The sequence below is a fragment of the Poromitra crassiceps genome (genome assembly GCF_964638095.1).
Source record: "Poromitra crassiceps genome assembly, chromosome: 19".
NCBI lineage: Eukaryota > Metazoa > Chordata > Actinopteri > Beryciformes > Melamphaidae > Poromitra > Poromitra crassiceps.
In genome coordinates, this window is record NC_139646.1 from 1629401 (window position 1) to 1655529 (window position 26129).

General features: G+C 43.8%; 2 protein-coding genes across 5 annotated transcripts; both read right to left on the minus strand.

Moving 5' to 3' along the window:
- Positions 1-2882: 2882 nt before the first annotated feature.
- LOC310793526 (far upstream element-binding protein 2-like) lies at positions 2883-13986 on the minus strand. Of its 4 annotated transcripts, none has more exons than XM_083655328.1 (18): positions 13893-13986; positions 13106-13208; positions 12961-13014; positions 12838-12874; positions 12647-12708; positions 12485-12556; positions 12319-12376; positions 11190-11364; positions 9114-9212; positions 8879-9019; positions 8292-8394; positions 7178-7302; positions 6734-7042; positions 6440-6552; positions 6207-6313; positions 5814-6011; positions 5461-5642; positions 2883-2938 (listed from the first exon to the last, which is right to left on the minus strand). In XM_083655328.1, exons 1-18 carry the CDS (start codon positions 13974-13976, stop codon positions 2930-2932), a joined length of 2031 nt encoding a protein of 676 aa, XP_083511454.1. In that variant the 5' UTR covers positions 13977-13986; the 3' UTR covers positions 2883-2929. The 4 variants fall into 4 exon arrangements, with proteins under 4 accessions (XP_083511454.1, XP_083511452.1, XP_083511453.1 ...); XM_083655326.1 differs by having other exon boundaries at positions 8864-9019; XM_083655327.1 differs by having other exon boundaries at positions 12319-12388.
- Positions 13987-15904: 1918 nt separating this feature from the next.
- Positions 15905-24932, minus strand: slc25a23a (solute carrier family 25 member 23a; the record flags this gene model as incomplete). Its single annotated transcript, XM_083655259.1, has 9 exons — positions 24699-24932; positions 24464-24551; positions 20327-20438; positions 19324-19482; positions 18354-18506; positions 17914-18027; positions 17495-17662; positions 17195-17342; positions 15905-16125 (listed from the first exon to the last, which is right to left on the minus strand). Exons 1-9 carry the CDS (start codon positions 24817-24819, stop codon positions 15905-15907), a joined length of 1284 nt encoding a protein of 427 aa, XP_083511385.1. The 5' UTR covers positions 24820-24932.
- Positions 24933-26129: the final 1197 nt, after the last annotated feature.

Here is a 26129-nt window from a genome sequence, read left to right on the forward strand (position 1 = left end):
GACCGCAGTACACCACCTCCGTTAGCATGGTGTACCACCCCAATACGTCACAGACGTAACGAACCTAAATAGTCCAGTAAAAATGTCACTTGACCTCACACTAATTGCAACAAAACCAAACTCAACTGATTTTGTATCCTCAATATGTCCTCAATGAAGGAAAAAAAGTGTTAAGGAAATGTATGAAGGGAAATTTTTGAAAATGACCCATATGATGCTACCAAAAACGTTTTTTTATTTATTTTTTAACATTTTTTTTTATTTTTTTATTTTTCTCCTTGAAGCAAAAAACACATACAGGATATAAGTGATGAGATTTATGGCACATTAAAAAAAAAAAAAAAAAGGCTTCCATAGGCTACCATCATATTTAGGTCATTTTCAAAACTTTCCCTTCATACATTTCCTTAACACTTTTTTTACTTCATTGAGGACATATTGAGGATACAAAATCAGTTGAGTTTGGTTTTGTTGCAATTAGTGTGAGGTTGACCCACATATTTGCGTAAAATGCCTGGACTAAAAGCACACATCAGAAAGAGGTAGGGAGAGGGAAAGAGGGGGGAGCGTAACGGAACGTTATTTATTAACATTAGCTTTACGCAAAGCTAACAAGCTAAGATTATCCAGTTGCACTCCGCTGTCTCTGAGCCTGGCTAGCTAACTAGTAATCTACCTCACTAAGCCACAGACACCAATAAACAGCGCTGGAAACGACGAAATGCAGGTTTTTCACAATTAGTCACATTAATTACACATGCCACGCACGATCAGTCATCTCAAGAATCGTGGTTATTACGACTGTATCTTGAGTTATCTACCTAGCGTTAGCTAGTTAGCAAGCTAGCCTCTAACATTACAGAGCAGAGGCACTGAGGACTCCTCAAGTGTCTTTCGCTCGGCTCGTGCATTACGCTACGCCACATTTTGTGGGTTCACGCGTACCTTCCCACGCGTGAGAAGCTTGACATTGTCTTTATGCTTTCTTTTAGATTTCAGTTTCTTATCGTCCTTTTCTTTCGAGCTGGGCGCCATCTCCCACTGCACCGTTAGTCTGGGCACCTTCCACCCCGCTTTTTGTCATGGGGGCGTAAACCCCGGACCCAGAATTAACACCGGATGGCAATGCGCCTAACAACGTCTTTGTTCCCGTTAGCTTGACGCGGTGATGTTACCTAAACTAGAGTCTGATCAAAACAAAGCTAGCGTTACATAAAACAAAACGTTTATGCAATATGGCATCTCCGCCACCACCGCCTGACACACCGGTCAAAACGGTGAAAGAGGATTCTGATACTTGGGTCAAATTGTCAAGTTAACGTGAAAGTTGACGAGCTAGAAACGCTGCCATCCGGTCTAGGGCGGGCTCTAGGCGGGAGCCAGTAGGGTGACAAAATCAATTGTGGGCGGGAGCCAGGCTCTTTCTCGCCGAGAAGAGCCTGGTGACGCGAGGTTACTGCACCGTTTTCTAATGTTGGAGACAAGGCCTTGCCGATTGGCTGAGTCTGTAGAGGACGTCTCCCATTGGCTGGTGGGCACATCACTAAAAACAAAGGCGGGCACAGCAGAGGCGACATCCTATCTCCTATCTATAGTGACCACAAAGGCAATTATTGTATGTTATCGCTTTCACAGTATATCATTGATATTTTAACAGACTGATATGACTTAGAATCAATCAATCAGTTTAATACATGTCCCAGACGGGCACTTTGGTTCACATCAGGCAGTAGTGGTTATTACACATCATTACTAGTTTGAGAGTAGTAATAAAGGCACACTTCAGAATTATAGTAACATTACTAGTTTGAAAAACTAATAAGGCACTTCAATATTATAATACATATCCATTTGTTGCAATATGTACAGATTCCAAAAGACCATCTGCTCCCCTCTGTCGAGTCGCCGCGTGCGCAGCGCCCCGGTTATGGGTCTTACATAGAGTAAGCAGCTAAGAAATACAATGCTGTCAAAGACCACACAATAAATGACTGTATTTGAACGTTTTTATTGTTTAGTATTTAAAAACAAGCAGTAAAAAATAACATTAAAAAAATCAGCATACAATAACATGACCTATTGGAACAAAATAAACCAAGGTCTTCCAACAATAAAGTTGTGAATAGAAATAGAGGGCCATGAGTTTCACACACTCGCTCACATGAATCAACATATACTGTACGATAGTGCCTTAAGATAGCCATCTTGCACACATTTTTCTGTTCAGTAGCATACACTGTATACAGATGGATACACACGGCGCCCCTTTGTGAAACTAAGATATGGAAAACAAAAATTAAAATTTAAACATTTTAGCAGGGAGAAAACACCTGCAACTTAAAACACTGGGAATGTTTCAAAATAAAGTTAAAAAAAAAAAAAAGCTCTAAGAGAAAAAAAAAACACTTGCTATATATAATTTTTTTTTTTACAAACAATACATTTTTGTACTAATCAAAATACTGCTAGACAACAGTTTTTGCCCTCAGGAAAATTGGGAAAAGAAAGAACAAAGGTTACATAAATGTGAGTCCATGTAACGTTACAGATGCTGCTGCGTTAGCTTACAAGCGAAAATGCTTTCCCTTTCACATAAAAAAAAAAACGTTCATTTCATCAGATGTGGTGGTGACAAGGTGTGAGTGAAGTGAAGGAACAAACTGAATGCTAACCCAAGTAGTTATTTGACGCTTTGCTGGACAGGTGGGGAATGGAAGATGACTGGGTGTGGATGAGCAAATCAAGGTCTTTTGTGATTAAAGCCAAAGGAGAATCTTGATAGAAAACAAAACAAAAACAGAGGAAAACAAAACATGAAAGAAAGAGCCTTAAGTCCAGAGAACCATCAACCCCCCCCCCCCCCCCCCCCTCCCCCTCCTCCACCTCCTCCTCCAAGATCATCCAAGACAGAAGACGGAGCCACTCAAGTTCACTGGGGCTGAAATGAGACACCACAAACATGCTGGATTTTAAATCGGTCTTGCTTTGTGTTTGAAAATGTGCAAATGCTTCCACTATGCTGCGAGTACATGAATACACGTTATGTGCAGGGTCCAAGATTAATAGCTGCCAAGTGCCAACTGCTGGTAAAATTTACTTTTGGCAGGTATATCAGCAATAGTCAAGACGCTTTTTGAAAACATTTGAATGCTTTTGGTCTTTGCTTGCTATATATAGACACTTTGTCCCTGCTGACGTACACTCCATCTGACCGTGAGCCAATTAAATCAAAGCAAAACAATGTGGTAGCATCTAAACCAGGGGTCTCCTCCAACAGGTAGCTCACGAGCTACTGCTGTCAATAAGCAGCTCGCCAAACAAAGCCAAAATGTGAAAATAATAATGATAATTTATGCATAAACTAAATCCCACTCATGTATAGCGAACTCTCTCTCCTATAACTAGGGGTGTCACGATACCCTCAGTTCACGATACGATTCACGATATTGGGTTCACGATAACGATACGATATATAAATATTTTTTTACAAAACTTGAATAATGAAAATATATGACTGGAAAAATAGTCTTTTATTTGAAATACACAAAATGCAAAACATGCTGTTGTTGGAAATTGTTATTATAATAACTAGAAAACAACATGGAAGATAAGGCTTATCTTGCAATATAATGTGTCACACTGTCACAAACTAAACGTTTGTTGCATGGTAAAAGAAAAATAAACTATACAATCTATATCTTAAATAACTTATGCAGGCAACGAGCTGTGTATTGTGTAGGCTACTATCTTCACATTTAATTGTCATCCTCTAAGAGGATGATTCCTCTTCAATTAATTCTCTGACTGCACTGCATGTTGAGCGTTGCGCAGCGTTAATTGACGATTGAAAGTTGAAACGTATCAAGTTAACGTTACTCTTTCTTTACCAATCCAACACATGCCAGAGAAATTGTTTCACAACGTGAGTACAGAGCTGCATTGCCTAATGACAGATAACCTATTATGCGCACATTAGACGCATTCAGAGCGAGATTCATTTGTAGGCAATGCATTGATTAACTGTTTACACGACATGTTGTGCCCGTGGAAACAATGACACGACAACTAGTTCATTTCAGACTAGGTCTAGTCTTTAGAGATGAGGGGAGACATCTCGCCTGCCACTTGGACCGGCCGGGTCTCCCTGTCAGAGTGTCCGTCCGTGCCTCTGCCAGGCAGAGGCAGACACACACAGCCAGTGCGCCCTGCTGTCATCCACTGAAACACGCGGTCCGCATGGGGATAACCGCACGGGGAAACGTGAATAAGTGTTGCGCAAACTTCACCAGCTAGGGGAATGCATTAGTCTATAAATAGCGCATTTAATCTTGTCGGTTATTTAATGAGCGTTGGTTTAGTCCCCATTTCAAGCAAAGCAATGAAAAAGATAGAGAGAGAATACAGATCAGTGCCAGCCCATCAGTGCAGCATGTTCAGAGGTTCTTTTTCTCGCGATATAGTTTTTCATCTCCACGACACATATCGTCAGGTTTTGATATCGCAAAATTTCGTGGGACGAAATATCTTGACATCCCTACCTATAACTCTTATCTCCATCTAGCGAGTTGAAAGCGGGCTTGCAACGGGGGCAATAATCACTGTTCACAACACCAGTGAAGAAAGCCAAGGACCACCGAAACATCATTCAAAGTGGCCCATCCTTTAGCAAAGAATACAACGCCTTTTACAGATGGGGGTTTGTTTAAAGATGCAATGACTCTCTTGGCCAAGTCTTTATTCAATCATCACCAAAAGAGTAGAGGTGCAGTTAGGCACAAACCATTGCAAGGAGAGGTTCTGTACTGTCTGAAGATGCAAAATAGGCAGTTGCAGCAAGTAGCTCTCCTCTCACCCTAAAAAAGGTTGGAGACCCCTGATCTAAACATGTTTCTCCGCCACCTGGATGGTTATCTATCTAGCCATAATATTAGTTGAAAACGTATGGTATTCCCACATGTGGACACAGGAATGCAACCAGGCTGAGGTCACCAAAAGGGGGGGGGGGGGGGGGGTGTGTGAAGACGAACACACAAAAATCTCCGTTGCATAAGTGGGTGAGCATGTTTTCAATTTACTATTTGTTCTGGGGCTCACCTGGTGGAGCGTGTACCACAAAGCCGTGGAGACGTATCTTGTGTCCAGTGCAGGGGCAAAATCATTGCCAGTTTTTAGCACTCACTTTTTTTCTTTTAATTACCACTGGGTCAGTACATCAGAGGATGTGTTTGAGCGATCCGGTGGTAATTCAAAGAGCCTTAAAGTCAGAAATGAAGTGAATTGAATATTAGGGGAGTACCGGGACTACAGACGTTTCTGTACCACTGTCTTGGAATGATACTGTCTGAACTGCTTCCCTAATTCTTTGTCTAAAATAAAATATATAAAAAAATTAAATAAAAAATGAAGTGGGGGTAACTTGGCAGACAAGTTAATTTTGGACACTGTGTGTGTGTGTGTTACCTGTTGTCCCTGCTGTGGCGTGCCAGCCTGGCCAGGTTGTCCATAGTAGGCAGCCTGCTGTCTGTAGTACTCAGCCCAGGCTGCACTGTAGTCCTGCTGGCCTCCCGCTGCAGGCGCGCCTCCCGCCTGCGCTGCTGTTCCTGGGGCTGCCGCTGCACCAGGCTGCCCTGCACCAGGCTGGGCTGCAAGCGCACAAACACACAAGCACACACACACACACACACACATGCCATTAGAGTACGAGATGCACTTGGCAAAGTCATCCAAAACACATAATGCAACATCATAGGTCAACCAGTCAAACCACATTTAAAAAGTACAGACAAAATTCTGTGTGGGCAGATCCCACTTACCCATGCCCATTTTCTTGTAGTACTCTTCCCAAGCCTTAGTGTAGTCCGGCTGACCCCCAGGGGCCTGCGCTGCTTGGCTCTGCTCCCCTGGTGCTGCTGCTGGGGCCTGGCCGGCCACAGCGCCCCCTGGCTGCTGCTGGCCGTAGTATTGTGCATAGTAGGCTGCCCATGCTGCGTTTGGGTCTGCTGCTGCCTTACCTAGGATGGGGGCAAGTTAGGGAGGGAGGAATCCACAGAAAAGGCCATGAGGATAAGACTGTCAACAGGCTAGAGGAGAGAAACAATGAACAAGTAAATGAAGAAAATGGGGGGGGGGGGGGGTTCGACCACTTATATATATTTTTTTTACCGTTTCCAAGAGATAATGAGAGAGATAACAAGCAATGGACTCACTGGGGTCATGTGGAGCTGGGGCTTGTTGCCACTGCTGCTGGTAGGCAGGGGCGGGGGCGCCTCCCCAAGCCTGAGGATTGTACTGGTGACCACCAGGGGGCGCTCCACTGTAGAGGGGGTGAGAGAGTCATGAGGCACATGAAAGACATAAGGTGCTTCATTATATCAAGCATTCTTATCAGAGGGAAGCTTCAAAAACCTAGCATCAAATGTTTTCTGTGTGTTGTACTTACTGTGGAGGGCCACCAGGAGGCCCTGCATTGTAAGGGTTGGGATTATAGGGACCCATTGGACCGCCTGGGCCTCCTGGACCTCCCGGACCAGGGCCCACTGGACAGAGCGGACCCTGACAAAGAGAGGGAAGAGACTATTCAATCTACTACGGTACTGCATTGCATACAAATCAAGAGGTGACACTAAGAGGTGATTCTAAATCAAGTAATAAAGAATGACAGGCCAAGTATAAAAAAAAACTTGAAAATGATTTGGGCCCTATGAGGTAAGCTGTGTGAGACATGTATGTGTACCTCTATCTTGTCTTCTATCAGCTGCTTTGCATGGTCGATCTGTTGCGGAGACCCCCGGATGATGAACATTTTGAAGTTGGGGTCACCGTTTGGCGGCGGCTGACGTGATATCTCCACAAATGCGCCCGTCTGTTGGTTGATGGCCTTGACATTCTCTCCCCCTCTGCCAATTACAAGCCCGCATTTGTGAGCGGGGATGGAGAAGGTCATCTCTCCTCCTCCGCCCGGAGGACCCCAGTTCCCCTGGCCTCTACCCCTGCCTCGCTCACCAGGCGGCATTCCACCTCCACCTGGAGGACCTGGGGGTCCCTGGGGAGGAAGCACACGCACACCACGCATCAGGTTTCAATGTTCCTCAGTAGAAAGCCCTGTGCAAACTCAATGTGGGCAATTGAACAAACGCACTTAGTCTCAAACTCCTGCCTCTCTACACTCTGTACCTACCCCATGGCCACCCTCCTCTCGGTCACGGACGCTCTGGAGCAGGTCATTGATGATGGAGACGGCATGTTCACATCTGTCTGGAGGCCCCATAATGTGGGCAATCTTCTCAGGTCCTGCACCATCATCTGTGAGGGATGACAAAAGAACCGGGTGTGGGGGGGGACAGAGATTCAGTACCAAAGAAAATGTCAAGAGGGAACGGAAGAAGAGGAGAAGAATAATTCCTATCCATACAGTCTAAATGTTGACAGTTCTTCTGTAACATTCAGCCGGGGAGTTTTGACTAGCTCCGCTGAAGTTTGAGTGACATGGAACTATAGCACTACCGACATGTTCAAATTCTAGCTGCTCAGTAGAGTAGTTATGTGCACATCCACTTATTTTTAGGCCAATTTCACTGATTCAGTTGTATTCCTTGAGCCATAAAATCTAGGGTCAGAAGAATCTATTCTTTTATTTGCCAGGGTATGTTTTCACATACTAGGAATTTGCCTTGGTGCGGTTGGTGCTCATTAACATTGATAAGAACAAATATACAAGACAAAGAAATAAAATATAAAGGATCTAAAGAGAGTACAAAATATTATAAAGGGATTCAGATTTTAACAGATATAGATAGTATTAACAGATACAAACAGTATTAACAGAGTATAAACAGACAAACAAATATTGCCTGAGTTTAAAACATACCAAGCTTATAAAATATCATAAAATGATACAAATATTAACAGATATAGATAGTATTAACAGATATAACAGTATACAATCTAGGGTTAGACACCAAAAACACCTTTCTAGGTTGAATAGTAATTGATATATAGCAATTTTAAGCTCAATTTGTTTTAAGTATCAATTTGTTCTTGGTTAGGTGTTTTTCCCCCCCACAAATTTATTGGCCTGTAGGTTTGAAACAGACTCAAAGATTCATACAATCTTTGATGCGTGTCACTCTGGACAACAAACATGTACGGTATGTTAACATGCAATTGTTCTTTACATAAATACAATTTAGAGCAAGATGAGGAAAAGAGACTGTAAGAGAGAAAAGAGACTATCTATGAAATATAATGCATTTTAAGTTTCAGAAATATTAGGACCACCTAATAATGCTCACCAGGTTTAAACTGTATCTTCACTCCAGCATCGTTCTGGATCTTCTTGATCATTTCCCCGTTCCGGCCAATCACAACTCCCACAGAGTGGCGCGGCACAGGCACCTATAGAATTCAAATGGATATTTCAATAATGCTTATTTTACTATCGCATTACTACTGTGTATTTTATTTTATGCTATGTGTGTTATGTGAACGAGCAACTGTAACTTGTCCCAATTTCCCCCCGGGGATCATTAAAGTCTTTCTGATTCTGAAGTACGTATGTGGCTGCTGCTCAGTCACACTGCTAGGTAAACGGCCGCTCTGGATTCATTATAGATTAATTAGCCAGGAGGCGAGTCATGTTGCTGAAAGCTGATCTTGTCCGTAGCCAAGTGAGGGACATGACCTTTTCTATGGCAATTACCTCCAATAGTGCTTTTCAGATTTCAATTCTGCAAACACATGCACATGAAGGATACTTCAAGATTCAAGATTTTTATTGTCACTCTGTAGTACAAGTATCACGTGTGAAATTATTGTGCTGTGAACTCTGTGTATAACATAGTAAATATAACGATATAGTACTTACAGTTACAGTACTTACATCCATGCCACCACCCCCGCCACCGCCGCCTCCTCCTCCTCCTCCTCCTCCTCCTCCCATCCTAGATCCATATTCACTTCTTTCCCCGAAACCGGCATGATCCCTCTCTCGCAGAATCTCATTGACCATATCCTTTGCTTGCTACAAAGTGACATGAATGGAAGACACTGTGAGTGGGAGGACAAACAAGTGGCAAAACAACAACAATGACTATTTCCTCTGTGCACAAGTGTACCTGCACTTTGTAGGGGTCTCCGATGATGCGTAGGGGTTTATCCATGTTGGGTGGCTGGGAGCCATCTTGGATCAGAATCATCTTCACTCCAGCTCGCTCCTGGGAAGTTGCAGAAGATAGAGAGGCAAGATAAGACTGATTATAGACACATGACAGATCAACAGCATCTCTCCTTAAGTATGGGAGCTATTCCACTCATTGCACTCAAAAGAACATCTGCTGGGTATTCCCATTACGCGATAATGGTAAATCAACCTAGAAGTCATTACAGCACTTCTGCCATGTCCGGCAGATTTCAGTCTCCCGGACAAATGGCATAAACTCTGGTCAAATATTTGATCTGTGCTTAATGATCTTAAAAATCAATTGATGGCAGGCTATAGCCTATAATCTCAATATTGGAGTAAATTCCCTGCACTGACTAAGTAACCGTCCATGCTTCTATGACCAGTAAATCAAAAGGAACGACCCCAAATGCAAGCTTCGGGGGTTGAGAAATTCATTTCTCCGTGCCGTGCAGCGTCGATGCCGATACACACACTGAGGCTCAGACAATGGCCCGCACATTCCACAGAATTTTGGAGTCCACAGTGGAATTCGCAGGTGGTCGTCTTGAGATGACAAGTGAGAAAAAAGAAAGCATCGCCACCTATAAAAAATAAACCCTGGATATAGATAGAGCTCAACGCTGGCAAGTGCTTTCAGTTCTCAGATGAAGGTTACAGGTAACTAACAATGATAGCCTAGCCTATTCTTACCTTTTCAGTCTCCCTGAGACTGAGCCAGCCGATAGGCTAACTGAAAAAAGTGCCTGGCTGAGCCACGTGTAACGTATAGGGCAAGCCGAATAATATAAGTTCAGTGTGTAATAAAGACAATTTTCACGTAAGGTATACTTACTCTACGTATTTTGCTTACTTAGACGTATTCCACTTATTTTGCTCCTATCGCATTTAATACTGTTTATTCTATGCTATGTTGTGTTCTTATTCTGCTTATTTGCTATCGCATTTACTACTGTTTATTTTATGCTATGTGTGTTATGTGAGCGAGCTACTGTAACTTCTCCCAATTTCCCCCCGGGGATCATTAAAGTCTTTCTGATTCTGATTTCTTCCATCAGTTTAAAGTTAAGCAAATATTCCCAGCTGAGCTTGTGAGTCAAGCTGCCTATTGTCTGTTCTGAAAGCGAGTTGGACCACCGCGTGTCAATCAGCTGTAGTTTGCTTTTAATCAACAACATGAGACCAGCTTGGTTTCAGAAAATACTTTTGAAGGCTTGACTGTCATGTCTCGCTCTCTCTCCTCTCTGCATGTCGGTATGCAGGCGCGGTAGCCACAGTCTCCACCTCAGAGCTGCTGACTGAGAAACGTGCACGCATCCAATCAAGAGTGCGTGCATCCTAATTGTGAATTACGTTTTGTTGTTTCGTCCATCGCATAACATACAGTAGCCTACTATAACATGCACATCATAAAAATATTCATTTAGGCTATTTAATAGAAGGGGATGTGTGGAAATGTATTTGAGCCTATTTTAATACAACTCAACAGGACTTTGTGACCGCCAGATTTGGATTAATTTTACTGGTTAAAAAAAACAGTACCGGTAATTACTGGTAGGGATGCAACGGTATGAGTTTTTGACGGTATGATAACCTTGGACAAAAATACCACGGTTTCACGGTGTTGCGGACCATTTGCGTTTTTACAAAAGCCGAAATATTCCCATACAGCCGACGTCGTCTTTTCAGATGGGGGAAAGTTCAGGGGGGTCCTTGCGGCTCCTCTCTACTGTGCTCTAGTCTAGGTAGGCATGCAGCCAGGGGGAGGGGCCGCGTAAGCTGCACTCTGCAAGCGACCTGGGCACTTTGTTTTGGGGAAACAGCTGATACTGTGGGGAAGGTATGACGGCAAATTTTAGTTGTTTTGATAACGTGACGTTTTCAAACCGCGGTATACCTTCAAACGGTATACCGCTGCATCCCTAATTACTGGCTAACGGAAACCCTACCACTGTTAACGATCAAGTGATCATCAGTCCAGTGTTACAGCTCCAGAACACGTGCGTCTCACCTGCAGCTGTTTGATGGTCTCTCCTCCTTTGCCAATAATGAGGCCGGCCTTGCCTGCAGGGATCATCATCTCCTGCATGGAACCTGCCTGCCCATTGGTCGACTCATGGTCCCGGAAAGAGGGAGGAGGGCCACGACCCCTTGACACGATCTCGTCTAGAAACCTCTTCGCTTTCCTGGGGCAAACGGAAATGAAAAGGTGAGAAAATGATTGAGGAACCCAATGACCAGCAGCCAGTATAAAAGTGACCCATCAACAAAGTCTGTATGCCCTGAATATGGACGGTGCAAAAGGCTTGTGATGCTACAAAAGTTTTGAACAGGCAAATCATGTATTCTTTGCTGCTCTGGTACTGCCTGTCATATCGTTGTTTTGAAATTGTGAACTGGCAAGCGCTAATTAAGGTATTCACCAAAGCAACTTTTGAGACATTTGTTCCTGTAGTTTAAAAATTCATTTTAAATAATTAATAATTTGGGAGCTTTGAGTGGCTGCGATAAAATTCTCACCCATTTTGCACTTGCTAGGAATGAAAGTGGAAAACAAGGAAGCACACAAATCAGAGTGGTTGTTGACGGCCAACAAGCTGGTTGTCGACAAGCTTGTTGACTGGTAGCTCAGCTCCATAGAAAATGACTGGACTTCCAGTGACTTGTAAATGGTGCAGCATGCAGTCTGAACAAAAGGTTAGAAGACTAGCAATAGAGAAAATGAGTTGACCAGAGAAGTTAAGTTTGGAAATTGAGAAATACACTGTTAAGGCCTAAATATAATTCTGCGTCAAACCCCTGCCGGCGCAGCCTGCGTGCAGCTCCTCGGAAATGTGACTCATCAATGCAAATGACGTGAGCAGCGTGAGTATAATATAATGTAGATGGGGAGATAACAGGAGAGAGTGAAAGCTATTACCAAGTATATGCACTACATTCTCTCCTTGGACTAACTTCTAGTCATTGAAATCCTAGTGAAAAATCACACAATTTTACTCGTTTTGCTGGGGACTTCCCTGTGACCCCTCTCAAGCTGACGTTGGAGTATACAGGACTAGCTGCCGCCGGCAAGGCTCCAAGTTGAGGCTGGCACAGAAGTATATCGCAGCCGTTAACTGTTACCATGAACACCAACTTACTGTATGGAATCCATTGATCCCGTCAGAGAAACACTCCTTTCTGGCTGACCCCCACTGTCTGGGAATAAATCCATACAAACAAACATACTCAAGTGTCAATGCAAGGACATGTACTAATATTACACTTGTTGATTCAACCAATCAGATGTTAGCACATTTAACTCACCAGGTGCAATCTGGACCTTGCAGCCAGAATCCTGTTGTAATTTGTTAATCTGCTCTCCTCCTCGGCCAATGACTGAAGATGACAAAGAGAAAACCGTGTTAGGTTTTGGAATACACACCATTTCAAACATATGGTCTGGGAAATGTGTGTGCATGTACTCACTGAGGCCGACCATGCTATCAGGCACCCTGTACTCTTCTGTCATTGCGGACGGCCTGGCAACACTGCATAGGGGTAAGAGTAAGACACAAAGATGTACCGAGTTCCTTATCGCAGTGTCAAAAGCATGAGCACGGAAGTGTTTATGTAAAAGAAAGAAAGAAAACACACACACACACAACACACACACCTACCTTTGTTGGGACAGGGCAGCCAGCTGAGCTCCAATGGCTGCAAAAGGAAGAAAATTTGGTTACTGATGGAAAATGAGCCAAGAGTGTGTGCTAGCTTTAGGAGCTGTATTATATTTAACCTACACATTGCAGAATCTCTGTCGCTCTGTGGTGCTAACTTCTTAGCATCTGGTTGATCTGAAAACAAGAAAAGACTAGGTAAATCTTGCAATGAGCAAAAATAATGTGTAAAAATGTTTGACTTGATTGATTTGTATTGACTTCCAACCTGCATCTTCCAGTGATCGTTTCTGTGGTGGGAATGGGTAGCTCTCTGCTCCTCCGTTATTGCTCATTGGGGGCACAGCATCCCCACCAATCTTTGCTGCAATCTGGAAAGACAAGAACACTGGATTTGTAAATCAAATCCAAATCAAATAACATTGACCACGAGAGATACAGTCAAGGGACAATCTCCCAAGTCCCCACAAGACTAACGCTAAGTAACCTTCGACAGTTTGTGGTCTGTTGTTGGTCAGTCAGTCGAGTTTCCTCGTCACGATGTATTGGAATTGCCATTGATCACGCAAGTTTGCTAAACCGTTCACATATTATGTAAATACATTAAGGGTCAGAGGGGAGAAACTCCATATAGCATGTTACCCATTCCAACTTGGACGACCTAGCGTTAGCGCGAGTTAATCTAGCGATGTCGGTCGGGTGTCGACAAGTAACGTTAATCTAGTTTATTTACGCAAGATTGATGCAATTTGTCGACGGTTATAACAAAGTTATGCTGTTCCGTCCATTCCATCGATTCGGTAATATCGCAACAAGCTAACGTTAGCTAACCTAATGAATGGCCTGGCTACTACTACTAGCTAAACGCTAGCTAGCGGTTAGCTAACTAGGTCCTAGCTACTGGTTAGCTAAGGGCTAACGTGAAGCGCGGCCAAGCTTGCTGGCAAGCTAACGTTAGCTAGTGTGTAATGTATAAGTAACGTTATTCCCACCGGCTAACGTTAATTAGCTGCCCGGAGTATGGCCCACCACCCTCTCTGTAACCGTTGAGTTACCTGTCTGGCTCGCTGTACAGCATCTGCAAAGGCGTCTTTTTTTACTCCAGCACCGCCACCGGCCCCGTTAGCGTATTCAGACATGCTGCTCACACGGGGTACACACAGGGGGCAGGCTAGGCTAGGTCTGGCCGGCCCGGGTCGGGTTGCGCAGAAGCGGGAACACGAGAAAGGAAATGAGAGCGTGTCGTGAGGCGGGTATGCGTGATTTCTAACCCCACACACTCACCACCACGCCGGTGTTGGCAACCTGCCCTCATTCAAATAACAAAATCTGAGGGACCTTTGACACGCCCCTCTATATAGCCTTCTTAACGAGTTGATCGATCATATAGGCTACTGATCATTTCTGCTGCTGCTGCATCTTGGGTGCCCCCTTTTCCATTGATTATGGTTGCACCAGTGGCTTGGATGGAAAAATCGTTTGGGGCATCCTTAAATCTGCATGTTCTGGAAAGATCAGATTAAAAAAAGAGCAAATTATTGATCCGGGAAACTCAGGAAAGTGAATCATTATTCCACCAGTAGCCTAATGTTGACGGGACAAATCCTAATAGCTGCCACTATATCCACAACCTCCATAAGGGCAAGGGCAGTTAAAGAAAAAGGCAAAAGGGCGGAGAAGTGTAACTTATTGCTGAGCTGTGTAGTGTGGCGGTCAATCAATGCTCTCATTTATGACATATGAATGTAATGTTTTCCATTTTCTTTAAGCTACTTCTCTATATTATGTCAAGTTAAACAAGCATAAAACACAAGAGGAAAGCTTCGTGGCATTTTAATTCAAGGCAGCAGCAGCAGCACCATGCATTAATTTATATTCAATAGGTCAGATATTATGATCAAATCAAATTGTTCATTGGCATCAGGGGATTCATATAGACACAATTAAAGTTCAAACTGTTTTGAACATGTATGTTGTGCACACATACAGTATGGTTATGTGGCCTTTTCAAATGTAACCTTCTGTAGAACACAAACAAACACACAGACACATCTTTCATTGTGTGTAGAACACTCTTTGTAGAATCAGAAATAAACACGGTGCAAAGAGAAGTTTCAATGATTCCTCCAAGCATACAGTAGTTTCCCCAACACCAGATGGCTTTGACCATTTCACTCCTGTCCTGTAAAGTCTGAAGTCCTCTCTGGTGCTTTTGGCAGCAGCCTAGTAATCCTTTCAGGAGACAGAAGCTCTCTCTCCTCATATTCTTTCACCGTTCCGGCTGTGTCCATGGATCATTCATTCGAGAGCCGAGATCAGCAACAGTCTGTTGTTCGTAGGCACGCTTGTTCATAACATTTGTTAAAGGCATGTCACTTCGGACTTCATGACTCTATAATCCCATCACTGGAGACCAGAGGAGAGGAGCTGCCGCAGGTTCCTTCATCCTGAGATGAAGAAATTGAGATGGAACCGCCTCCTGTCAATCCAAAGCGTTCTCTATGCGCGACCTAATGATGTACGGGAGAAAAAGGTGTAATTTCTTATTGTGTATATTGTTCAGGATTGTAGGAATGTAACATGGTTTTCCAAATTTGGTCACACGCATCACCTTTTATCACTTGGTTCTCAAGCAAGTTCAAGCAAGTCCAGAAGCACAGAAGAAGCAGGGGAGCTAGTTGGTTAGCTTTCACCTAAATCAACTGTTGGCATGCTTTGCATGCAATGTACTGTATCACAGGTTACAGGTAACACTCATCATAGCAGCTGCCAGTCCAGGTGAAGATATCCAAACGTCAAGCTTCCACATCAGATTACACACTACGGTACTTGGATCCTATGTGACGATAAAAGACCTGTTGTTCCATGGATTCCTTTCTTTCCCATCCTCCCTACATTCTGCAAACTCAGATGTTGATGTTCATAGGAGTTGCATCACAGTCAGTCATAGCCATGGTCCCAGAAAAATCCAAGGCCTCATGCATTCCCAACATATTTGAATGTGCTTAGATGCGAGTCCTCACACCACACCACACCACACCACACCACTCCAATCCCATAACCCTATCTATCCCTTTTCCCCCTTCGCTGTCCCCCCCTCCCTGTCCTCCACTCCCACCCCCAGGACCTTCCTTGTGTATTCGTAGACCACGTAGGACATGCTGACAGCAGGGATGACTTTCAGCATGTTGGGGACGATTCCCCGGTAAAGTCCAGTCACGCCCTCCTGCATTACAATGTTCTGAAAGATGCGCAGCATGGACAGCTGCGGGCCGCCCTTCACTGAGGCTGAGGGAAGAGAGAGAGAAGGATCAGCTCCAACACATTCGTCTCTCACCTGTACACGCAGTTCATTTTACAATCTGCAAAGTAACGCAACACGGCTTAACATCATGACAGGCTGACAAAGTGCAAAAGCAATGTTTACATTTGGTTCACCAAAAGCCTGCAGTCCCCAAGGATTGGAATCGCTTTCTGCACTGATGTCATGTCATTTCTTCTTTGTTTTTGCAGCTTCTTTTTACATATTGATACTTTCTATCAGCATATTGTGTGTTTTTGTCCCGGAAGTGATGTCACTCAAAGGGAAGTGATCTTCTTCTTTTTGGTGACGTCACTTGAGCAATAATTGTGCATTGTGACATCACTGATGATGTCATAGACATTGTGACATCATCAGTGATGTCATAAGAGCAGGCGGTTTGTAGGCTGAATGCGGAAGTCCCGAACTTCCTGGTTCTTCACTGTTTCTGTCTATGGGATTTTTGAATGGGTTTTCGGCGCGATGCTTCAAATAATGTCTGTGGGCAACGCAAGTTTAATCAAACGCGAACCAAGGTTCAGCGGGATAATCTTCACACATGAGGACCACTTTCATGAGTTTTGTAGCGTAAATGCGAGCCCTAGAAGTAAAAAGCTCGTGCTAAGCTAATCCAGAACTACACACAGTGTCGCATAGGAGTCCACGCGAAGGTGCGAGAGAAAGAATTTCCGCGTTCACTCGTGATGACGTATAATATCCGCGTCGACATTGTAGTCTCATTTAGCCGTTTGCTAGCTAGCCACCCTTTTAACGGCACATAAAAGCTTCAAAACTCATAAAAGTGGTCTTCATGTGTGAAGATGATGTTACTAAACACTGGTTCGCGTTTGATTAAGCCAGCGTTGCCCAGAGAGATTATTAGAAGCATCGCGCCAAAAACCCATTCAAAACTCCCATAGGCGAAAACTGTGAAGAACCAGGGCTGTTAGCATCGATGATTTCCGGACTCGTTACTGGACCTCTCTATAGGGCAGGCATGATGTCTTCTGGGTTCTTCTGACTTTCCCCCCAGCACATGAGCATACATATTCTCACCTTGTGCCTGCATGCGGGTACGGATCAGCGCCAGTGGGTAACTGGCCAGCTGTCCACAGGTGCTGGAGATGGTGCCGCAGCACACAAGCACCAGGACTCCTGGGTCAACTAGACCTCTGTTCCTCTGCAGCCAAGTATTCTTTAGGGTCTGGAGCACAGAGGGAGGAGCACAGAGCGAAAAGGAGGTGAAAAGCCTGGAGGTGTGCGCTGAATGTGTAGAGATGTGTGTGTGTGTGTGTGTGTGTGTGTGTGTGTGTGTGTGTGTGTGTGTGTGTGTGTGTGTGTGTGTGTCCCTCTGACCTCGTAGACAGCCAGGTCGATGCCAGCATAAGGGATGATGCCCAACATGTTGGGTATGTAGCCCTTGTAGAAGGCCGTGACACCTTCCCTCTGTAGGATCTGCTTGGCACAGTCTGCTACTCCAGAGTACTGGCCCGTCTTCCTTAAGGTGAGACGGGTTTTCAGCACCTTGGAGGAGAAGGAGGAGGAGAGATCAAAGGAGGGGGGGGGTCAGTGATCGGATGACGGAGACAAAGGGAGAAGAAACCAAAAAGAGTTCAGTCCCAACCAGAAAGAGCAGTTTCTTTATACTGTTTTGTGTGTGTGTGTGTGTGTGTGTGTGTGTGTGTGTGTGTGTGTGTGTGTGTGTGTGTGTGTGTGTGTGTGTGTGTGTGTGTGCGTGCGTGCGTGCGCGTGTATATGTGTTACCCTGGTATTACCTCCATTGGATAGATGGCTGTCTGAGCTGTGGCTCCAGCCAATGAGCCGGCAACAAACCTCTCATGTATCTTCAGACTTCCTGCCTCTTTACTGCCACGCATCACATGCTTGATCTACACAGAGTTATGGAGAAACGGGGGGGCGATAATGTTTTGACAACTTTGGAAACATTTTCATTTTAAAAGCAAATGTGAGAGATGAAATGAAAGAAAGGGAGGGGTGGGCTGAAAAGCTACCGGGGGAATAGATCGATGATGTGCAGATGACAATATCAAACAAATTGGTGTGTGAGAGAGAGAGAGAGAGAGAGAGAGAGAGAGAGAGAGAGAGAGAGAGAGAGACAAGAGAGAGAGAGAGGGAGCATGAGAGAGTGAGAGAACGATTGAGGTGATGAAGATGAGCCGAGGGGAACAAAAGAAACGTCTCCAGTCTACTGCACCTTCTCGTAAGCTGTGAACTTGATAGCAGTCTCCGGGGCGATCTTAAGAACATTGATGGCGTTGCCTCTCCACAGTGAGCCCAGTCCCCCCTCTTTCAACATGGTCTGAAAGCCCCTCAACACGTTCCCTTTAACAAAGTTGGAGCCGTGAACCTGGGAGAGCAGAGGGAGAGAAGTTCATGTCAAATGGATGCAGGACTTTGTGCAATGTGGTACTTCTAATGGTTCTCCATGGGCCCAAGGTTCATCAAGCCCATCTTCAAGCTCTCTCTTTTTTCTTTTGGAAATTTCCCCCTTTTCCCGACAGCGATGAGTTTCACTGGGAGGACGTGGCGTGTGTGGAGGAGCACATTATTCCCCCCAGGTGCCCCCCGACTGACCAGAGGAGGCGCTCGTGCAGCGACCAGGACTCATAGCCTTGCCCGGCTTCCCACCCGCAGGCGCGGACAATTGTGTCTGTGGCCACATGTGGCCTGCGATGGAATTGCATTTTTATTTTTATTTTTTTTTACAGTGCACCTGAACGCAACATGCAAGATACCTGCTGAATAAGTGTCCAAATGTTCATGTCATTCTGGCCAATGCTCCTGCCCAATACTTTTGGGCAGGAGCATTTCAGTCTGGAATATGGAATATCTTTCAATAATCTATGATTTAGCTGCTAAATTGTCAAATACCGCCGTCTGCTCGCTACCCAGGCACTTCTGTATGTACTTAACCTAACTAACTATCCGGTGTGCACAACATTGTCAGACTAAACTCCGGCTGACACCCCAAAAACCTACAATCCGCTACAGAAAAATGTATATTGATTGTTTATTAACTGGCCCCTGGCCTTCTATCATTTCACAAAAGTGGCCCCCGGGACAACGTTCAGACATAAACATGAGTAATGTAGATGAATGCTCATTTGTTTGAGTGTGGTCAGGCTGGTTTGAGAGCTGAGATCATCACAGAGTCTGCGACTGACCTGGAGGAAGACTTTGAGGCGGTCCAAGGGAGCTGTCCCAGTTCGCGATACGGACCCGGCCATGGCCCCCGCCATCAAATGCCGCCACACGATGCCAGATTTCTTCTCCTGCTCTGAAAACTCATCCGGGACTGTCAGCTGCTCACCTATGTCCAACATCTAATGGAGCCACAGAGGGAGAGAGGTGAGGAGATGGTGATGGTAAGGAGAGGAGGAGGAAAGGAGTTTGGGTCTATCAGTCAGAGGAGAGACACTTGTATAAAATGAAGACACAATAATGTCCTAATGAAATTGTGTGTTTTTATGCAAATAACCACTATAGATGACAATCACAAAGGAAAAGGATAACATTTAGAATTTTGGACGGTTTACACTGACTTCAAGACGATGTCATTCTGCTACTGCTGTTATTTTGGTGAAAGTAATGCAAAAGTAGTGTAAGTAGCAAGTTACTCTAGTACACAGACAGTACTATTGTAAAGTAACTCATTACTTTCAAATGAAAGTAACTACGGTAGTAATATGTAGTATATTACATTTTGAAAGTAACTTGCCCAACACTGAATATGATTACTCTACAATGGCTATTAAAATCAATCTTGAATCTTAATCATGACTCTTGACTTGATACTTAAAAGGCACATTTTCTACACAGTTCCCATGATCCTCTTTGTGTATTCAGCAAAAATGACCTCATCGCCATGAATGCGCTGTGGGACTGCACCAAATCTCTACTTGTTTGGTGAGCATCACTTAACAGATGTTTGTGAAACGTGCTCGGCTGCAGCTCAATGCTCTGAGCACTAAAACATGCTATGCTCTCAGCACTGTCAGAACATGCATAATGTGCTTCCTTGTTCAGAGAGGGAGAGAGAGAGAGAGAGAGAGAGTGTGTGTGTGTGTGTGTGTGTGTGTGTGTGTGTGTGTGTGTGTGTGTGTGTGTGTGTGTGTGTGTGTGTGTGTGTGTGTGTGTGTGTGTGTGTGTGTGTGTGTGTGTGTTCACCATGGAGCGTTTCCAGTGGCGTGCCACATCCTCCATGTTATAGAGAGAGTTAAACAGGAAGTGGTCCCGCCACTCATTCCAGTCAATGGTCATGGTGCCATCCTTGTCCATACTGGGTGACACACACACACACACACACACACGCACACGCACACGCACACGCACACGCACACGCACACACACACACACACACACACACACACACACACACACACACACACACACACACACACACACACATTCTAAATCCCAGAGTAGAAAGTAGAATCACTATGTAGAATCACTATGAAGCTTTTAGTAGCTTCCTTGGGGTACCCTTTTGTACACACTGATCATTGTTGTATATGAAGCTATTTGTATTGTGAAATTTTTTGTGTGTATGAATAAACAAAATCAAATCAAATCAAATCAAAACACAACGTTTGAGATGTTAGGAACAATGATTAACTCGCATGTGTGAGAAGTTGTTTCCGATTTGACCTGAGACTAGAATTGAGTTTGAAGAGTTTGAAGACATACATGTTAAAAGTGAAGTGCTGACTCGAGCAACTGGGCAGAAACAGAGCTCTGAAGGAGGAGGAGTCCAGGAAGCACAGGAAGCACTTTAGATACAGAGCTCTGAAGGAGGAGGAGTCCAGGAAGCACAGGAAGCACTTTAGATACAGAGCTCTGAAGGAGGAGGAGTCCAGGAAGCACTTTAGATACAGAGCTCTGAAGGAGGAGGAGTCCAGGAAGCACAGGAAGCACTTTAGATACAGAGATATATTGCAAAGTGTAGGAGGCTCATGAATGTGAACAAAACAAGAAGATGAAATAGAGGAAGCTGGTGATGGAGCAACTCCACTGCTTGTTGCTTTACATTTGATTTCTGAACGACTGAGCAGGCTTGTTTCAGGCCAGGAGGATGAGCCTCTCATCAGCCTATCAGCAGGCTTGTTTCAGGCCAGGAGGATGAGCGTCTCATCAGCCTATCAGCAGGCTTGTTTCAGGCCAGGAGGATGAGCGTCTCACCAGCCTATCCATGCAGAGGCCAATAGACGGTTTTCACTATTCACTATTACTAAACACCGTCGTCCCGGTGGCAAAAAACAAAAACCCTAAAGTCCTAAATGACTTTGGACCTATAGCTCTCACCTCTCTGGTGATGAAAGTCTTTGAGAAGCTGGTAAAGCAGGAGATACTGAAGCAGGTTGAAGGCTCTTATTTATTGATTTCTCGTCTGCATTCAACACCATCCAGCCTTATCTCCTGGCAGAGAAACTTATTTCTCATTTTAATCTGAACCCAAATCTTATTGGCTGGATTGTGGACTTCCTGACAGACAGGTCACAGTGTGTGAGGGTTAATGGCGTATTCTCCTCCACTGGTTCCCCCCAAGGCCGTGTCCTCTCCTCACTGTTCTTTATCTTATACACTCACTTCTCTATGAGAAGAGGCATATCCTGAAGTTTGCCGATGACTCAGTCATTGTAAGTCTTTTAAATGACAATGAGACTGAGCATGGTCCTATAGTGGACCATTTCATATCTTGGTGTAACGACACCTTCTTGTCAATCAATGTTTCGAAGACCAAAGATATGATCATTGATTTCCGTAAATCTCAACCTGTTAATTCTCATACCACCATTCAGGATATGGAAGTTGAGATCGTCCCAGAGTACAAATACTTAGGTACTATTATAGACAACAAACGGAGCTTTGAAACAAACACTGGTGCTGTCTGCAAAAAGGTCCAGCAGCGCCTGTTCTTTTGAAGAAAACTGAACACATTTAAAGTCTGTGATGTTCTAATGATTATGTTTTATCAATGCTTCGTTGAATCTGTTCTCACCTACTGTTGTGTGGCCTGGTTTGGCTGCCTCACACTGTCCAGCAGAAATAGTCTGGCAAGGCTTGTCAAAGCAGCCAGTAAGGTGATTGGCGTGCAGCAAGCCCAGCTTCAGGACATCTACTTTCAGCGGGTAAGGAGGAATAAGGCCAAACTTATTCTAGACTGTCCTGACCATCCACTCTATCAGGAGTTTGACCTCCTTGACCTCCTCCCCTCTGGCCGCCGTTTTAGAATGAGCCTCCTTCATCCCTGTTGCTATCGACAGGCTCAATCTGCTAGGGTAGGATTATGGAATCCCTATTTCCCCCTGGGTCTATGCACTCTTATGTTTTTTATCTCTACTATTTTTACTATTTCTGTTACATATTTATTTTGCAGTGCAAAGTATTCTTATCACGTTGACTGATGTAAAATTTATGTTGCACTATTTACTATTTACTATCTATTGTTGCTGCTTTATGGAGGCAATGCCCTCATTTTTGACTTGAACTCGATCACTCCTGGAGTGTGTGTCTCTGTGTCACCTGATGTCTGATGATGTTGACGTTTTTGTACTATATGTCCACATGCCTGCTGCAAACCAAATTTCCTTTGGGATATCAATAAAGTTGAAGTTGAAGTTGAAGTTGAAGTTGAAGTTGAAGTTGAAGTTGAAGTTGAAGTTGAAGTTGAAGTTGAAGTTGAAGTTGAAGTTGAAGTTGAAGTTGAAGTTGAAGTTGAAGTTGATGAGGTTTTTGGAGAGCGGAGCGCAGGTGGAGGTAGAAAGTAACCCCGGGAACACGTTAGCGAACGCTGGCTAGCAATCTTTGTTGGCTTTTTTTTTTTACAATGGCTGAAGAAAATAGGAGTTTCTCTGAATATGTAACGTTAGAGCCACTCACTCTACGGGACCGTGAGTGTTAACTGAAAGGGTTCATATTAAGCAGATGGGCCAACTCCTACACACATACTCAAAGAAGGGATGATATACTGTGGATGAATGGCACGCTGATAGAGAAACCAAGTGTATATAGTAAAGAGGGTGTATACATCTTTAGATGCATATAACTATGTCCTGAATGGCCATGTAGGCCAGTGGTTCCCAACCATTTTTGTGTTATGTACCCCTTGAGCTGTTTTACCATGCCGATAGTACCCCCTCACTCATGTGTTTCCATAATTCTCCTAAAGTTGTTATATTAAACTTATATTAAACTTTTAGTAGGCCTCTCTAACACATCTCATTAAATGAAAATAATTTGAATGACTCCTCTTTAATACAATTTTGACAGTTTTCAATTGGTTCAGTTTTCAATCAGTTTTTATCATTTTGGAAATACATTGTAATCCCAATCTTTCCAAGTACCCCCTGCAAGCTGCTCAAGTACCCCTAGGGGTACACGTACCCCTGGTTGGGAATCACTACATTGTAGGCTACAAGACTTGAAATACAAAGACTTAACAGATGAGTTTTGTGTCATGTGATCTAAAGTTCTGCCTCGCCAGCGGCAGACAACCATGGCATGTATCAGTGGATTCACACACAATTGTTTTCGTTGTTGTTTTTTTGGCTGGCAGTGGCAGCTGGTATGCAATAACATTTCAAGTTGGAGCATTACTCCTTCGATTCAGCCACCCAACAACACAGAAAGACGACATTTTTGTTAACGTTAGCCCGGAGGTGATTCATGTTCACCTTCTGTAATAAGACATCTCAAATCAAACATCTTATCATATCAGTTGTGGGCCCTGGGACGAAATCTCATCAAATGGGGGGGGGGGTCTGTGGTTGAATTTGTATCAGTGTACGTTAGGGCTGTGAATCTTCGCTGGCCTCACGATTCGTTTCGATTACGATTCAGAGAGCTACGATTCGATTCTATTATGATTATCGATGCATCTTGATGCATCTCGATGCATCTTAAATCGATGCATCACTTTTTTCCGCAATACATGATTTATTTTTTCTCACTTTCTTTTTTCTCACTGTGTGGCTACTTTTAAAATAAAAGTGCATTTGGAATTGCATTGTATTATGATCCATAATTAAAATAAACAACTGCATGTACTTCCATTATATTTTATTTGATTATAAAAAAAATAAAAAAAATAAAAAATAATAATAATCGATTTTTGATATTTGTGAATCGATGCAGAATCGTGCACGTCCGCATCGCGATGCATCTTATAATCGATTATTTTTGACAACCCTAGTGTACGTAGGGGTCCTTGATGTGAAACGATTTGACAACCACTGGCATAAGGGACACTTACATCAGATCCTCATGTGTGTGAGACCATGAGACATCAGAACACTGATAACACACCTTTGCAATATCCTGGTGGCGTCCTCTAGAGTGACGTCCACGCCGACCGTGTGTAGAGAGTGCTGGATCTCCAACGCATCTATCTCACCTGCAAATAGTTGCCATTCACACACAGTAAAAGACAGAGGAAAAGACAGAAAACAATAGTATTGAGAAATGTTCAAAGTCTCTCAATCTATCAAGTTTCAAAGTGCCATCACTTCTATCAGGTGTGTTTCGTGGGTTTGCTACCCACCGTCATTGTTCCTGTCCAGACTGCGGAACATGAGTCTCAGCTGTTTCTCATTGCTACGAAGATACTGGGTGAACTCCTCAAAGTCCATCTCCCCATCATGGTTGGTGTCTCCTGCCTTCATCGCCTGCCATCATCGCAGAAGCCATTAGAGAGAGAGAGAGAGAAAGAAAGAGAGAAAGAGAGAGAGAGAGAGAGAGAGAGAGAGGGGCTGGGGGTGTGGGAGATTCTGATTCTGTTGGGAGTGCCAAACACAAGGGGCATAGCAAGCAGGGGTCCCCCCATTGTTGCAATCCAGAGGATCAGACTGACATTGCTGATTTTGAGTCGGTATAAAAAATAATCAGATAGGATCATTCTGATCGAGATGCCAGAACATGAGAGAATCCAGATTTACCTGTGTAAACAAAACTCTATCTTGCCATCTGCTGGTCAAGTAATGATACATGTTATTTAGCCAAAAAGGCACGAGCAACCTAAATGAACAAGTATAAACTACAGTTTGTATGTTACATCGATGTACTTATCTGCACAACAATGCATTAAAATCCAAAGACACACACACACAGAATCTAAACAAAATTGATCAAGCTGTTTTCATTCAGTAATTCAAGGATCTTAATTTTTTTTTTTTTGATTGGAATGTCTCATATTGGTAAATCCTACTGCAATGGTGGCAGTTGGTGTGAGACTGCAGGTTTGAACGTTTTGTTCATTTAATGAAATGTAAAGATTAAGTACTATTTTTTATTTTATTTCCAAGCCGTATAGGCCGTACTCTCCCCACATACTCAACAGTTGCATCACAATTTCTTGGTTACACGAATCTGGCAGAGATCCAGAAAAAGATCTGAAATAAGGACACAGGCCAAGTTGGAAACCAAGTTGAAAGTTGGATCGTTTATGACTGAGTGACGGGGAGGGAAAGGTTAACTTTCTCATCTTACAAATTCCCATCCCTCATACTAAAATAGACAACATGCTGTCCTGTGCATGTGTGCACACAAATAGACAGAAGTAGACAGAGGAGAGAAAGGGAGAGAGAGAGAGAGAGAGAGAGAGAGAGAGAGAGTGTGTGTGTGTGTGTGTGTGTGTGTGAGAGAGAGAGAGAGAGAGAGAGGGAGTGAGAGAGTGATAAGGAGAACGAGCGAGAGAGAGAGAGAGCCAGTCACATGACTCACACTCCTTGCCCATAGACCAAATCACCGTGACGTCACCATGTAAACAAATTTACTTCCGGGTACCACTTGGGGAAGGCGGCAGGTTTAAATGTGCGTGTTGTCAAATAAATGCTGTCAAACCCTCTCGTTGTTTTCGGCCGACTACTTTCAATTTAAATGGTTAAACGGTTGGTAAACATGCTTGTCCAACGTATCTAGCCTTTCTTCTGTGTTTGTTTTATGTAGTGTTAGCTAGCTAATAATGTTTGTTTGT